The following is a 14,996-nucleotide window of genomic DNA, read 5'->3' as shown; positions in this document are numbered from 1 at the left end:
CTCCTTCCCTCCCTCTCTCCCTCCCTCACCTCTCCTCCTTCCCTCCCTCTCTCCCTCCCCTCTCCTCCTTCCCTCCCTCCTCCCTCCCCTCTCCTCCTTCCCTCCCCTCCCTCTCTCCCTCCCCTCTCCTCCTTCCCTCCCTCTCTCCCTCCCCTCTCCTCCTTCCCTCCCTCTCTCCCCTCATCTCTCCTCCTTCCCTCACTCTCTCCCTCACCTCTCCTCCTTCCCTTCCTCTCTCCTCCCTCCCCTCTCCTCCTTCCCTCCCTCTCTCCCCTCACCTCTCCTCCTTCCCTCCCTCTCTCCCTCACCTCTCCTCCTTCCCTCCCTGTCTCCCTCCCCTCTCCTCCTTCCCTCCCTCTCTCCCTCCCTCTCCTCCTTCCCTCCCTCTCTCCCTCCCCTCTCCTCCTTCCCTCCCTCTCTCCCTCAGCCCTCATAGCTTGCCGGCTCAGACATCTCCTACAGAAGATCCGGCCAAAGACAAGCGGCGCCAGTAGAGAACGTTCAGAGAACGTCACAGAGAGCGTTTTAGAGAACGTTACAAGGACGTGAAAAGAACAACGTGGCTGGGGACTAGGCTCAGAAGAACACTGTGGTTGGCTGACTACGTTTACCTAAAACTACCAACGACCCTTTAAAAGACAGACAGACAAATTGAGAGCGACAACCAGACAGACTGTATGTAGGATGCTATGCAGTGTGCGTAAAAAAACAAAAACACTTACAACTCTTTAAAAATGAACTACTGTCATTAGTTGAGGCTTCAGTCAATGTTCTGGGATTGCTTTACCGATTAACTGCAAAATGTTCTAGTTGATCTGTTTTCTAATACAGCTGTGTGTGTACTTATAATTCTCTGTTGATATTTAGCATTTATCAGAATGTGAACGAAGGGTAGATTCTCAACTGGGAGGGACTGGGAACGGTAGCAGGTTTTGAGGTGAAATGGCAGACACTTGTAGATGCAGTTCAGTTTGTTCCAAAGAGCTTGCCGTAGCCGATTAGACAGCACTACAAAGCCAAGGCGCTACCGTTAGGTGTGTAGGTGTACAGACATACAGCATGAGCTATGATGATGATGATGATGATGATGATGATGATGCACTGAACCTTTCTATCCATGAGTTCCAATACTCTCTAAAAGATTCATTCTTTCATGTCCTATTTCCTTGTATCCTATTTCCTTGTATCCTATTTCCTTGTACCCTTCCTGACCACTGACATCTGGAGAGACCGGATAGTGACGTTCAATATGCCGGTATGACATTCGTTGGCTGCTCGTCAAATTGGTTCCATCCGTTTATTTTTGGGATCAGCGGCCCTCAAGGACACGAAGAGGGATGAAGACGTTTGTGTTCATTATCTGACAGAGGACAGAAATGTGTATTTTTGCTCACAACAGTTCCCAGAGGTGAGGAGAGGAAGCCAGGCTAGGGGATTGGAACCTAACCCTAAGCTGTCTATGTAGCTGTATCGCCATGGCTACAGTAAGTGCCCTGTGTGTGTATACTTCAGAGAGAGAGAGAGGATAACGTGGACGATGTGCCCTGATCCAAAGCGTCTCATCCTGATGACATCGTGTCACCATGGTGATGACCCTGTGTACAGAAACGGTTTGTCCCTTATACTGAAGTACTCTGATGAACTGTCTGTTCTGATAGATGATTTTGTACTGGAAAAGCCCATGTTCTGTTACGGATGCCGAGGTAGAGGAAGAAGCTTTAGGACCTGCACGAGCTGTCATGGCGACGCCGAGACGTCTGCTTTTGCTGTTATTATAAAACCTTGTAAATCTTTAAGCTGAAAGAAATATTGCACTCTCCTTTGATGTCCTTCTCCACATCTTCTGACTGACACACACACACACACACACACACACACACACACACACACACACACACACACACACACACACACACACACACACACACACACACACACACACACACAAGTCCGCTGGACCAAGCCAGAGCTTACTATGGTATGTGTCAATTGAAGCTCGTTCAAGGCCTTGTCTATGAGGATTCCTTTCTTCCTTACTGTTGAGTTCTGTGAATGCTTACTTCGCTGTCATATCACATATGTTCCGTGACTTCTGTTAGAACTGCGTCTCCATAGCGACAGCTGTGTGGAAGTTCCGTTCCATAACCATAACCCACAGTATGCCGGCTTGTCCTCTGAGATTGAGGTTATGTCACCAAGACAATAAAAAAAAAGAATGGAAAAACAACAACAATGGCCTTTTAGCAGCGGCTGTGTCTCGATAGTCGTAACCAGCTCCCTTTCCTTGTGTCCTTTCCTTGTGTCCTTTTCCTTCATGATCAGTGATATGGAAAGAAGTGATACTGTAGGTAAAAAAGCAATAGGGTGGAGAGCCATCCAATCCTTTCACCTGTTAGAGGTCCCGAAGGAAAGGAAATGAGGGGAGGAGACAAGGAAAGGATGTAATGAAAGAGTATTGAGACCCAGCCGGTGTCTATCAACTCAAAACACCTGATACTTCCCTCATTGCGAATGAAGGAAAGGAGACAAGGAAGGAAGCCAATGACGAGTATTGAGACACAAGCTGACAAGGTACAAAATCTGTCGTTCTGCCCCTGAACAGGCAGTTAACCCACTGTTCCCAGGCCGTCATTGAAAATAAGAATTTGTTCTTAACTGACTTGCCTGGTTAAATAAAGGTAAAATAAAATAAATAAATAAAATAAAACAACGCAAAGCAGTGAATCTCAACTGGAACCAGCATCCGTAGCATAATCATCAGTACCATACTATCACTGCATGGTTCTGGTTCTGGTTCTGGTTCTGACAACCTGTCGTTCAACATCCAACTGACGAATCAAACGTTTGGTTTCATGAATGTCGAGAAAAACCATGAGTTATTAAACTGTCCTGTTTAAAATAATAGGTTGTATGATAACGATACCTGTGTGCTGGGACATATGGGCCTGCGTCCCAATAATCTCTCCGTTCTCCCGAAGTGTGCACTCGTTCACTTTCCTTTATGGATTTCAAAGGACACGACTGGAATATGGAACTCCCTCTAGAGTCCAGCCCATGCCAACACATATCCATGTATTTTACATTTGTACCGAGGAGTGAACGAGAGCACACTTCAGGAAAGAAAGAGAGAGTTTTGGGACACAAGTCAAGCAGATGTGTACAACAGGAGGTCCTCTAACATTAATAAGACCGTAGCTGAAGGTGTCAGATGTGTACAACAGGAGGTCCTCTAACATTAATAAGACCGTAGCTGAAGGTGTCAGATGTGTACAACAGGAGGTCCTCTAACATTAATAAGACCGTAGCTGAAGGTGTCAGATGTGTACAACAGGAGGTCCTCTAACATTAATAAGACCGTAGCTGAAGGTGTCAGATGTGTACAACAGGAGGTCCTCTAACATTAATAAGACCGTAGCTGAAGGTGTCAGATGTGTACAACAGGAGGTCCTCTAACATTAATAAGACCGTAGCTGAAGGTGTCAGATGTGTACAACAGGAGGTCCTCTAACATTAATAAGACCGTAGCTGAAGGTGTCAGATGTGTACAACGGGAGGTCCTCTAACATTAATAAGACCGTAGCTGAAGGTGTCAGATGTGTATTGTTTATAGTGTTAAATGCACGCGCTTTACCAAACTGACTGACATGTAGTCCTGTAATTGAACTAGATTGCATCATTATGTGTGGCCTCCGAACTTTCTTTCACTGTTTTTAATAAAGGATTAACCTCAAATACATCTGTGTACCTGGAGTCTGTTTTTGACTTCAATACCAGCCGACTTACAACAGGGGAGGAATCAAGGTTCAGGTGAAGTTGGGTGGATGTACATTTCAATTCAACAATGTCATATATTTTCAATGTGGACTATTCTTGTTGCAGTCTTGAATTTTCTGAATTGACCCCAACCCTGGTAGTAATACTGGGTGTCTACCTAGTACCTCTAAATGGTTGTGTGAACTAGCAGCCACCCAACAGCTTGTGTCAGTCTTTAATTACATCACCATAACACTAGACACATCTGTGGGATCATCTGGTTCTCCTCTCCACGATAACAGACTAATGATCTGGTTCTCCTCTCCATCATAATAGACTAAACATTATCTGGTTCTCCTCTCCATCATAATAGACTAATGATCTGGTTCTCCTCTCCATCATAATGTCATGTCTTATTATGTCTGTTCCTGTCCTTTCTCTTCACTCTGTCTCTCTCTGCTGGTCTTATTAGGTTACCTTCTCTTTCTCTCCTTCTCCAGCTGTTCCTCATCTCCCCTAACTAGCTCGTTCACCCTTTCCCCACCTGTTCCCTTTTTTCCCTCTGATTAGGTCTCTATTTCTCTCTCTGTTCCTGCTACTTTCGGTGTCAGATTCTCGTTTGTGTTTCTCATGCCAGAAGCAAGCTATCGTCTCGTTTGCTTCCTCCTAGTCCTATCCTGTCAGAGTCTGCCTGGCAGGTGCATCCTGTACTCTACTAACTATCTTTTGTTTGCACCGTGTCCAGTTCATCATATGCTACGTGTGATCAGCTACCACCGTTCCTCTGTGACCCGCACCGACCCTGAGCGACCTGCAGCCTGTCGCCGCTACCCCGCTATTCATCAGAGGGACTTTATGTTTCATTTGTCACCCTCTCTGCGGGTATTCTATTGTGCCATTTGACAACGTCGGAAGAGGATCTATGCCATTCCTGTTTTTTCATTAAAAGAACTCTGTTTCTGTTAAAACCGCTTTTGGGTCTTCACTCAAGTACATAACACATAATAGACTAAACATCATCTGGTTCTCCTCTCCATCATAACAGACTAATGATCTGGTTCTCCTCTCCATCATAACACACTAAACATCATCTGGTTCTCCTCTCCATCATATTAGACTAAACATCATCTGGTTCTCCTCTCCATCATAACAGACTAATGATCTGGTTCTCCTCTCCATCATAACAGACTAATGATCTGGTTCTCCTCTCCATCATAACACACTAAACATCATCTGGTTCTCCTCTCCATCATAACAGACTAATGATCTGGTTCTCCATCATAATAGACTAAACATCATCTGGTTCTCCTCTCCATCATAATAGACTAAACATCATCTGGTTCTACTCTCCATCATAACAGACTAATGATCTGGTTCTCCTCTCCATCGTAACAGACTAATGATCTGGTTCTCCTCTCCATCATAACAGACTAAACATTATCTGGTTCTACTCTCCATCATAACAGACTAATGATCTGGTTCTCCTCTCCATCATAACAGACTAAACATCATCTGGTTCTCCTCTCCATCATAACATACTAGACATCATCTGGTTCTCCTCTCCATCATAACAGACTAATGATCTGGTTCTCCTCTCCATCATAACAGACTAATGATCTGGTTCTCCTCTCCATCATAACAGACTAATGATCTGGTTCTCCTCCATCATAACAGACTAATGATCTGGTTCTCCTCTCCATCATAACAGACTAATGATCTGGTTCTCCTCCATCATAACAGACTAATGACCTGGTTCTCCTCTCCATCATAACAGACTAATGATCTGGTTCTCCTCTCCATCATAACAGACTAAACATCATCTGGTTCTCCTCTCCATCATAATAGACTAAACATCATCTGGTTCTCCTCTCCATCATAACAGACTAATGATCTGGTTCTCCTCTCCATCATAACAGACTAAATATCATCTGGTTCTCCTCTCCATCATAACACACTAAATATCATCTGGTTCTCCTCTCCATCATAACAGACTAATCATCTGGTTCTCCTCTCCATCATAACAGACTAATGATCTGGTTCTCCTCTCAATCATAACAGACTAATGATCTGGTTCTCCTCTCCATCACAACAGACTAATGATCTGGTTCTCCTCTCCATCATAACAGACTAATGATCTGGTTCTCCCCTCCATCATAACAGACTAATGATCTGGTTCTCCTCTCCATCCTAACAGATTAATGATCTGGTTCTCCTCTCCATCATAACAGACTAATGATCTGGTTCTCCTCTCCATCATAACAGACTAAATATCATCTGGTTCTCCTCTCCATCATAACAGACTAATGATCTGGTTCTCCTCTCCATCATAACAGACTAATGATCTGGTTCTCCTCTCCATCATAACATACTAAACATCATCTGGTTCTCCTCTCCATCATAACACACTAAACACCATCTGGTTCTCCTCTCCATCATAACAGACTAATGATCTGGTTCTCCTCTCCATCATAACATACTAAACATCATCTGGTTCTCCTCTCCATCATAACAGACTAATGATCTGGTTCTCCTCTCCATCATAACAGACTAATAATCTGGTTCTCCTCTCCATCATAACAGATTAAACATCATCTGGTTCTCCTCTCCATCATAACACACTAAACATCATCTGGTTCTCCTCTCCATCATAACAGACTAATGATCTGGTTCTCCTCTCCATCATAACAGACTAATGATCTGGTTCTCCTCTCCATCATAACAGACTAATGATCTGGTTCTCCTCTCCATCATAACAGACTAATGATCTGGTTCTCCTCTCCATCATAACAGACTAAACATCATCTGGTTCTCCTCTCCATCATAACAGACTAAACATCATCTGGTTCTCCTCTCCATCATAACAGACTAATGATCTGGTTCTCCTCTCCATCATAACAGACTAATGATCTGGTTCTCCTCCATCATAACAGACTAATGATCTGGTTCTCCTCTCCATCATAACAGACTAAACATCATCTGGTTCTCCTCTCCATCATAACAGACTAAACATCATCTGGTTCTCCTCTCCACCATAACATACTAAACATCATCTGGTTCTCCTCTCCATCATAACAGACTAATGATCTGGTTCTCCTCTCCATCATAACATACTAAACATCATCTGGTTCTCCTCTCCATCATAACAGACTAATGATCTGGTTCTCCTCTCCATAATAACATATCATCATTATACATTTCATAGAAAACTGGAAAACAAAAGACTGGAAAAATAACTGTTTATAAGAGCTTTATTACGTATGTATTTATCTCCAAATGATTCACACAAAACAAATCTTGAGTATTTTACAGGTGTGACATGTAGTTCTCATGTTGTACACATTATGTCGTCTCAGTCCTAACGTAATAGTTCCAGGAAGTGAGAGAGAGATTTGAAGGACATATGAAGATTTTTGTTGTTTCTCCTTAACCTATACCATATACAGGATATATATTAGCTATGTGGAATGTAAGCAAATTACTTTCATCCATTGTTTCCTGGCCATTCATTTTATTCCATCGTCCAGTTGATACATTTATAACAACTGTATTTTGAGAACCTATCACTTAATTTCACAAGAAACGTTGATGCCCGTTCATCATTCAGGCAGGCGAGATGGTCTCCACCTTCACCTCCTTGTCCTTCACCTTGGAGGAGGAGGAGCCCCACTTGTTCCAGGACTCAGGGAGGAAAGGGATCTTCTCCAGTCGAGAGAGGTAGATGATGGGCTGGATACTACTGCTGATGTTGACAAAGGCGTACCCCACCGGCTGCACCAGGCAGCGGAACGTGTCAGGAGGGTAGTGGTCCTGGAAGGGGATATCAGAACAACATAACAGGGTTGTATCTTTGTTCATCTGGCAACATCACAGAGGACAGTGCTACTGTAGGGTTGCAAAGCTCTGGTGACTTTCCCAACATTCACAGGTTTTTTCAGAAATCCTTGTTGCGAGTATTCTGGGTTTCCTGTTTAATTCCCTTCCTATTCTGGGAAACTTTCAACCAGGATTTCTAGCAAACGTGGGATTTTGGGGGGAAAGTTACTGGAACTGTTCAGACCTGTAGACAAGCCATCGAGGAATGTGTCTTTATATATCAGGCATCATTAAGGACAAGAAATAGAATCACTAGAACGGGAGTCCTCATTCAAGTCAATGGGTCAATGAGTCAATGGGAGTCAAGTCAATGAGTCAATGGGAGTCAAGTCAATGGGTCAATGAGTCAATGGGAGTCAAGTCAATGGGAGTCAAGTCAATGGGTAAGTGATTCAATGGGAGTCAAGTCAATGGGTCTGTGATTTAATGGAAGTCAATGTGAGTCAAGTCAATGGGTCAATGGGAGAAGTCAGTGGGTCTGTGATTCTATCTATTCTATTTCGATGGACAATGCCCCCACCCAGGTCATCACCTCAAAAGGGAACAGAGCCACCGGAGGCAAGTAGTTGAACACGATGATGGACAGGACCGACATCACCATCTTGAAGGCTTTCTTCTTCATGGGGTGCATGTCGTCCTTCCCAGAGCCACTGGACCTCTTCAGGGCCACCAGGATGGCCCCGTTACACAACACCATCCAGCCAAACGTTGCCAGGATCGTCCCTGTGAAGACCTGAGGGTAGCAGAAGTGGACATTTATCAAAGAAATATGTAAATGCACCTTTTTGGCCGTGTTTTTATTTCGTGTTTTTACCTTTAACTTTTTGTTTTAGTTGTTTTTATTCATTTATTTACGTTATTTATTTATTATGTTATACTGTGAAGTGCATTGTATTGCTACTTTTGTCCAATATGTGCTCTACAATAAAGTGGGATTGATTGATTAATCTATTGATTGAGTGATTGATTGATCTATGGACTGACCTTCTCGAAGTTGTGCAGGCCCCCGATGGTCTTGGCGGAGGCGTAGGTGAAGGTGAGCCCCAGGACCACCGCCGAGAGAGACACCCTGTACTTGGTGTCCTTCAGCTGGCCGTAGTATAGAGGGAAGAGGACCGCCACGAACCGATCCAAACAGATACAGGACAGGAACAGAGGACCGCTGGTGTCCTGGATGAGAAGTAAGTGGAGAAAAAGGAGGATGAAAAGGAGGGGGGGGAGGGGGAGGAGGAGAAGGAGAATAGGAAGGAGGAGGAGGAGGTGGAGGAGGAGAATAGGAAGGAGGAGGAGGAGGTGGAGGAGGAGGAGAATAGGAAGGAGGAGGAGGAAGAGGAGGAGAATAGGAAGGAGGAGGAGGAGGTGGAGGAGGAGAATAGGAAGGAGGAGGAGGTGGAGGAGGAGGAGAATAGGAAGGAGGACAAGGAGGTGGAGGATGAGGAAGAGGAGGATGAGAATAGGAAGGAGGTGGAGGAAGAGGAGGAGGAGAATAACAATTTTACTTCTTGTCAAATGTCACAGATGAGATGTTATGTACAAGATAGTGGCCCCCTATTCCCTATATAGTGCACTACATTTGACCAGAGCCCAACGAGCACTATGTAGGTAATTGAGTGTCATTTTGGATGTAACCTCTACAACATATGTTCCCTACATAGTGCACTTCTTTTGACCAGGGCCCATATTGGTGTCCATAAGGGTGTCCATAAGGGTGTCCATAAGGGTGTCTATAGGGGTGTCCATAGGGGTGTCCATAGGGTGTCCATAGGGGTGTCTATAGGGGTGTCCATAAGGGTGTCTATAGGGGTGTCCATAAGGGTGTCTATAGGGGTGTCCATAGGGGTGTCCATAGGGGTGTCTATAGGGGTGTCCATAGGGGTGTCCATAAGGGTGTCTATAGGGGTGTCCATAGGGGTGTCTATAGGGGTGTCTATAGGGGTGTCCATAAGGGTGTCTATAGGGGTGTCCATAAGGGTGTCTATAGGGGTGTCCATAGGGGTGTCTATAGGGGTGTCCATAGGGGTGTCTATAGGGGTGTCCATAGGGGTGTCCATAGGGGTGTCCATAGGGGTGTCCATAGGGGTGTCTATAGGGGTGTCTATAGGGGTGTCTAAAGGGGTGTCTAAAGGGGTGTCTAAAGGGGTGTCTAAAGGGGTGTCCATAGGGGTGTCTATAGGGGTGTCCATATTGGTGTCCATAGGGGTGTCTATAGGGGTGTCCATAGGGGTGTCCATATTGGTGTCCATAGGGGTGTCCATAGGGGTGTCCATAGGGGTGTCTATAGGGGTGTCCATAGGGGTGTCTATAGGGGTGTCCATAGGGGTGTCTATAGGGGTGTCCATAAGGGTGTCTATAGGGTGTCCATAGGGGTGTCTATAGGGGTGTCAATAGGGGTGTCTATAGGGGTGTCCATAGGGGTGTCCATAGGGGTGTCCATAGGGGTGTCTATAGGGGTGTCTATAGGGGTGTCTATAGGGGTGTCTAAAGGGGTGTCTAAAGGGGTGTCTAAAGGGGTGTCCATAGGGGTGTCTATAGGGGTGTCCATATTGGTGTCCATAGGGGTGTCTATAGGGGTGTCGATAGGGGTGTCCATATTGGTGTCCATAGGGGTGTCCATAGGGGTGTCCATAGGGGTGTCCATAGGGGTGTCTATAGGGGTGTCCATAGGGGTGTCTATAGGGGTGTCCATAGGGGTGTCTATAGGGGTGTCTATAGGGGTGTCCATAGGGGTGTCCATATTGGTGTCCATAGGGGTGTCCATAGGGGTGTCCATAGGGGTGTCTATAGGAGTGTCTATAGGGGTGTCTATAGGGGTGTCCATAGGGGTGTCTATTGGTGTGTCCATAGGGGTGTCTATGGGGGTGTCCATATTGGTGTCCATAGGGGTGTATATAGGGGTGTCCATAGGGGTGTCTATTGGTGTGTCCATAGGGGTGTCTATAGGGGTGTCTATAGGGGTGTCTATAGGGGTGTCTATAGGGGTGTCTATAGGGGTGTCTAAAGGGGGTGTCTAAAGGGGTGTCTAAAGGGGTGTCTATAGGGGTGTCCATAGGGGTGTCCATAGGGGTGTCCATAGGGGTGTCCATAGGGGTGTCTATAGGGGTGTCCATAGGGGTGTCCATATTGGTGTCCATAGGGGTGTCCATAGGGGTGTCCATAGGGGTGTCTATAGGGGTGTCCATAGGGGTGTCTATAGGGGTGTCTATAGGAGTGTCTATAGGGGTGTCTATAGGGGTGTCCATAGGGGTGTCTATTGGTGTGTCCATAGGGGTGTCTATGGGGGTGTCCATATTGGTGTCCATAGGGGTGTATATAGGGGTGTCCATAGGGGTGTCTATTGGTGTGTCCATAGGGGTGTCTATAGGGGTGTCTATAGGGGTGTCCATAGGGGTGTCCATAGGGGTGTCTATAGGGGTGTCCATAGGGCGTCCATATTGGTGTCCATAGGGGTGTCTATAGGGGTGTCCATAGGGGCGTCCATATTGGTGTCCATAGGGGTGTCTATAGGGGTGTCCATAGGGGTGTCCATAGGGGTGTCTATAGTGGTGTCTATAGGGGTGTCCATAAGGGTGTCTATAGGGGTGTCCATAGGGGTGTCTATAGGGGTGTCCATAGGGGTGTCTATAGGGGTGTCCATAGGGGTGTCCATAGGGGTGTCCATAGGGGTGTCTATAGGGGTGTCTATAGGGGTGTCTATAGGGGTGTCTAAAGGGGTGTCTAAAGGGGTGTCTAAAGGGGTGTCCATAGGGGTGTCTATAGGGGTGTCCATATTGGTGTCCATAGGGGTGTCTATAGGGGTGTCGATAGGGGTGTCCATATTGGTGTCCATAGGGGTGTCCATAGGGGTGTCCATAGGGGTGTCCATAGGGGTGTCTATAGGGGTGTCCATAGGGGTGTCTATAGGGGTGTCCATAGGGGTGTCTATAGGGGTGTCTATAGGGGTGTCCATAGGGGTGTCCATATTGGTGTCCATAGGGGTGTCCATAGGGGTGTCCATAGGGGTGTCTATAGGAGTGTCTATAGGGGTGTCTATAGGGGTGTCCATAGGGGTGTCTATTGGTGTGTCCATAGGGGTGTCTATGGGGGTGTCCATATTGGTGTCCATAGGGGTGTATATAGGGGTGTCCATAGGGGTGTCTATTGGTGTGTCCATAGGGGTGTCTATAGGGGTGTCTATAGGGGTGTCTATAGGGGTGTCTATAGGGGTGTCTATAGGGGTGTCTAAAGGGGTGTCTAAAGGGGTGTCTAAAGGGGTGTCTATAGGGGTGTCCATAGGGGTGTCCATAGGGGTGTCCATAGGGGTGTCCATAGGGGTGTCTATAGGGGTGTCCATAGGGGTGTCCATATTGGTGTCCATAGGGGTGTCCATAGGGGTGTCCATAGGGGTGTCTATAGGGGTGTCCATAGGGGTGTCTATAGGGGTGTCTATAGGAGTGTCTATAGGGGTGTCTATAGGGGTGTCCATAGGGGTGTCTATTGGTTTGTCCATAGGGGTGTCTATGGGGGTGTCCATATTGGTGTCCATAGGGGTGTATATAGGGGTGTCCATAGGGGTGTCTATTGGTGTGTACATAGGGGTGTCTATAGGGGTGTCTATAGGGGTGTCCATAGGGGTGTCCATAGGGGTGTCTATAGGGGTGTCCATAGGGGCGTCCATATTGGTGTCCATAGGGGTGTCTATAGGGGTGTCCATAGGGGCGTCCATATTGGTGTCCATAGGGGTGTCTATAGGGGTGTCCATAGGGGTGTCCATAGGGGTGTCTATAGTGGTGTCTATAGGGGTGTCTATAGGGGTGTCTATAGGGGTGTCCATAGGGGTGTCCATAGGGGTGTCTATAGGGGTGTCTATAGGGGTGTCCATAGGGGTGTCTATAGTGGTGTCCATTGGGGTGTCTATAGGGGTGTCTATAGGGGTGTCCATAAGGGTGTGAATAGGGGTGTCTGTAGGGGTGTCTATAGGGGTGTCCATAAGGGTGTCCATAGGGTTCTGGTCAAAAGTAGTATGCTATGTAACAGGGTACAATTTCAGACGCTGAAATTCCAAATTCCAGAATCACTAAATTCTCCGTTATCCTATAGCCCTGCACCTTGGCCGAAGGAGAACATGAGAGCAGACCAGATATCCTTGCTGTGCCAGTAGTAGATGTTCAGATAGCTGAAGGGGACCATGATGCCAAAGTAAGCGTCCATGAAGGCCAGACAGCCCAGGAAGATGTCTGAGGAGGACGGCTCCTTACGGTTACGGACCAGAATCACCATGACTACCACAAGGCAAGACAACAATGTTATTAGCTAGTTTCATAGTCCATCAGAGACAGGAATGATTATGTTTTTCTCTGCTCCCGACACCCAAAATATAAACACACTGGAAGGAGTATAGGGTCAGGGGTCAATACCCTGGAGATATGTAAATATAAACACACTGGAAGGAGTATAGGGTCAGGGGTCAATACCCTGGAGATATGTAAATATAAACACACTGGAAGGAGTATAGGGTCAGGGGTCAATACCCTGGAGATATGTAAATATAAGCACACTGGAAGGAGTATAGGGTCAGGGGTCAACACCCTGGAATTATGTAAATATAAGTACACCGGAAGGAGTTTAGGGTCAGGGGTCAATAACCTGGAATTATGTAAATATAAACACACTGGAAGGAGTATAGGGTCAAGGGTCAATACCCTGGAAAGACTCAAAGGTACAAGATAGTTCCTGTGATTGGAATCAGCAACCTTACGGCTCCTGGTGGACTGCTCTTACCTCTGTAACCTCTGGCCTACCTACCTAAGATGTTGGCGGGGAGTCCCAGGAACACGTTGAAGGTCTGAACAGACAGGTCGAAGAGGATCCCTGACACATTCTCCTCGCACCCATGAAACACACTGAAGGGTTTGACCGTAGCGTTGGTCATGAGGTCAGTAACAGCGCTGTTGTTCATGGGGTTGAGAGCAGTGGGGAGGCTGGCGGTGTAGAGTGATGAATATAGGGTGAGAGGATCCTCCATGGTTTACTTTACACGCCGCAGAGGTCAGAGGTCAGAGGTCAGATTAAACGAGACTGATGGAGATAAAATAAAAAATAGATGAATACAAAGTGGGGGAAAAAAGCGATTCAAAGATAAACAGACACTTATTAATGAATGTATGTATGAATTGATCTAGTCTGTACATAATACATTATTACTAAGGGTTCAATTGGACAGGTGCGGTGGGCAACCATGGTCTGTCACTAATAGATATACAGTATGGCAGTTAAAAGTAAACCGGCATGAATAATCAACGTAATGCATAAATTATCCAATAAATTATCCAGCAAATGTTCGTAGTAAAATCTAATTTAGATGGTTGTATATATGTTAATCTCCAAAATCCTAGTTTAACCTTATAGTGGGGAACTGACCCACAACTAATGAATTAAGCATCACTAAGCATGCTTCCATTTGCCAACGTTTTCATGTCAAATATATCTGTATATATAGTCCCCTTTAACATCATGGTGTGGCACCTTATTCCATGCTTTTAAAGGCCCAGAGCAGTCAAAATTCAGCTTTTTCTGTGTTTTTGCATCATATTGAACACCAGCCGATGAAACTAACACTGTAAAAGTGTGAAAAGAAGTATTAGTGTTATTTTCTATTAGTTGCTGGTAGAAAATATAATCTACCTACTAATCAGCAGGTTTTGGGGAGAGTTTCAGCTTGACCGGTGACATCACCAGGCGGTATATGTTGTAATAGACCGGTGACATCACCAGGCGGTATACGTTGTAATAGACCGGTGACATCACCAGGCGGTATACGTTGTAATAGACCTGTGACATCACCAGGCGGTATACGTTGTAATAGACCGGTGACATCACCAGGCGGTATACGTTGTAATAGACCACTGACATCACCAGGTGGTATACGTTGTAATAGACCGGTGACATCACCAGGCGGTATATGTTGTAATAGACCGGTGACATCACCAGGCGGTATACGTTGTAATAGACCGGTGACATCACCAGGCGGTATACGTTGTAATAGACCGGTGACATCACCAGGAGGTATACGTTGTAATAGACCGGTGACATCACCAGGCGGTATACGTTGTAATAGACCGGTGACATCACCAGGCGGTATACGTTGTATTAGACCGGTGACATCACCAGGCGGTACACGTTGTAATAGACCGGTGACATCACCAGGCGGTATACGTTGTGATAGACCGGTGACATCACCAGGCGGTATACGTTGTAATAGACCGGTGACATCACCAGGCGGTATACGTTGTAATAGACCAGTGACATCACCAGGCGGTATACGCTGTAATAGACCGGTGACATCACCAGGCAGTATACGTTGTAATAGACCGGTGACATCACCAGGCGGTATA

At 46.0% G+C, this 14,996-nt stretch overlaps 1 protein-coding gene across 1 annotated transcript; it reads right to left on the bottom strand.

The window, feature by feature from the left end:
- Nucleotides 1-7,353: 7,353 nt before the first annotated feature.
- On the bottom strand, nucleotides 7,354-13,627 carry LOC135533021 (G-protein coupled receptor 183-like). Its single transcript, XM_064960420.1, has 5 exons — nucleotides 13,408-13,627; nucleotides 12,709-12,884; nucleotides 8,611-8,796; nucleotides 8,159-8,359; nucleotides 7,354-7,560 (listed from the first exon to the last, which is right to left on the bottom strand). The coding sequence occupies exons 1-5, from the start codon at nucleotides 13,625-13,627 to the stop codon at nucleotides 7,354-7,356; spliced, it is 990 nt and encodes a 329-aa protein (XP_064816492.1).
- Nucleotides 13,628-14,996: the final 1,369 nt, after the last annotated feature.

This window comes from Oncorhynchus masou, unplaced genomic scaffold, assembly GCF_036934945.1.
Source record: "Oncorhynchus masou masou isolate Uvic2021 unplaced genomic scaffold, UVic_Omas_1.1 unplaced_scaffold_2161, whole genome shotgun sequence".
Classification (NCBI taxonomy): domain Eukaryota; kingdom Metazoa; phylum Chordata; class Actinopteri; order Salmoniformes; family Salmonidae; genus Oncorhynchus; species Oncorhynchus masou.
The sequence above is the reverse complement of the archived record's forward strand: the minus strand, read 5'-3'. Positions and strand labels throughout refer to the sequence as shown.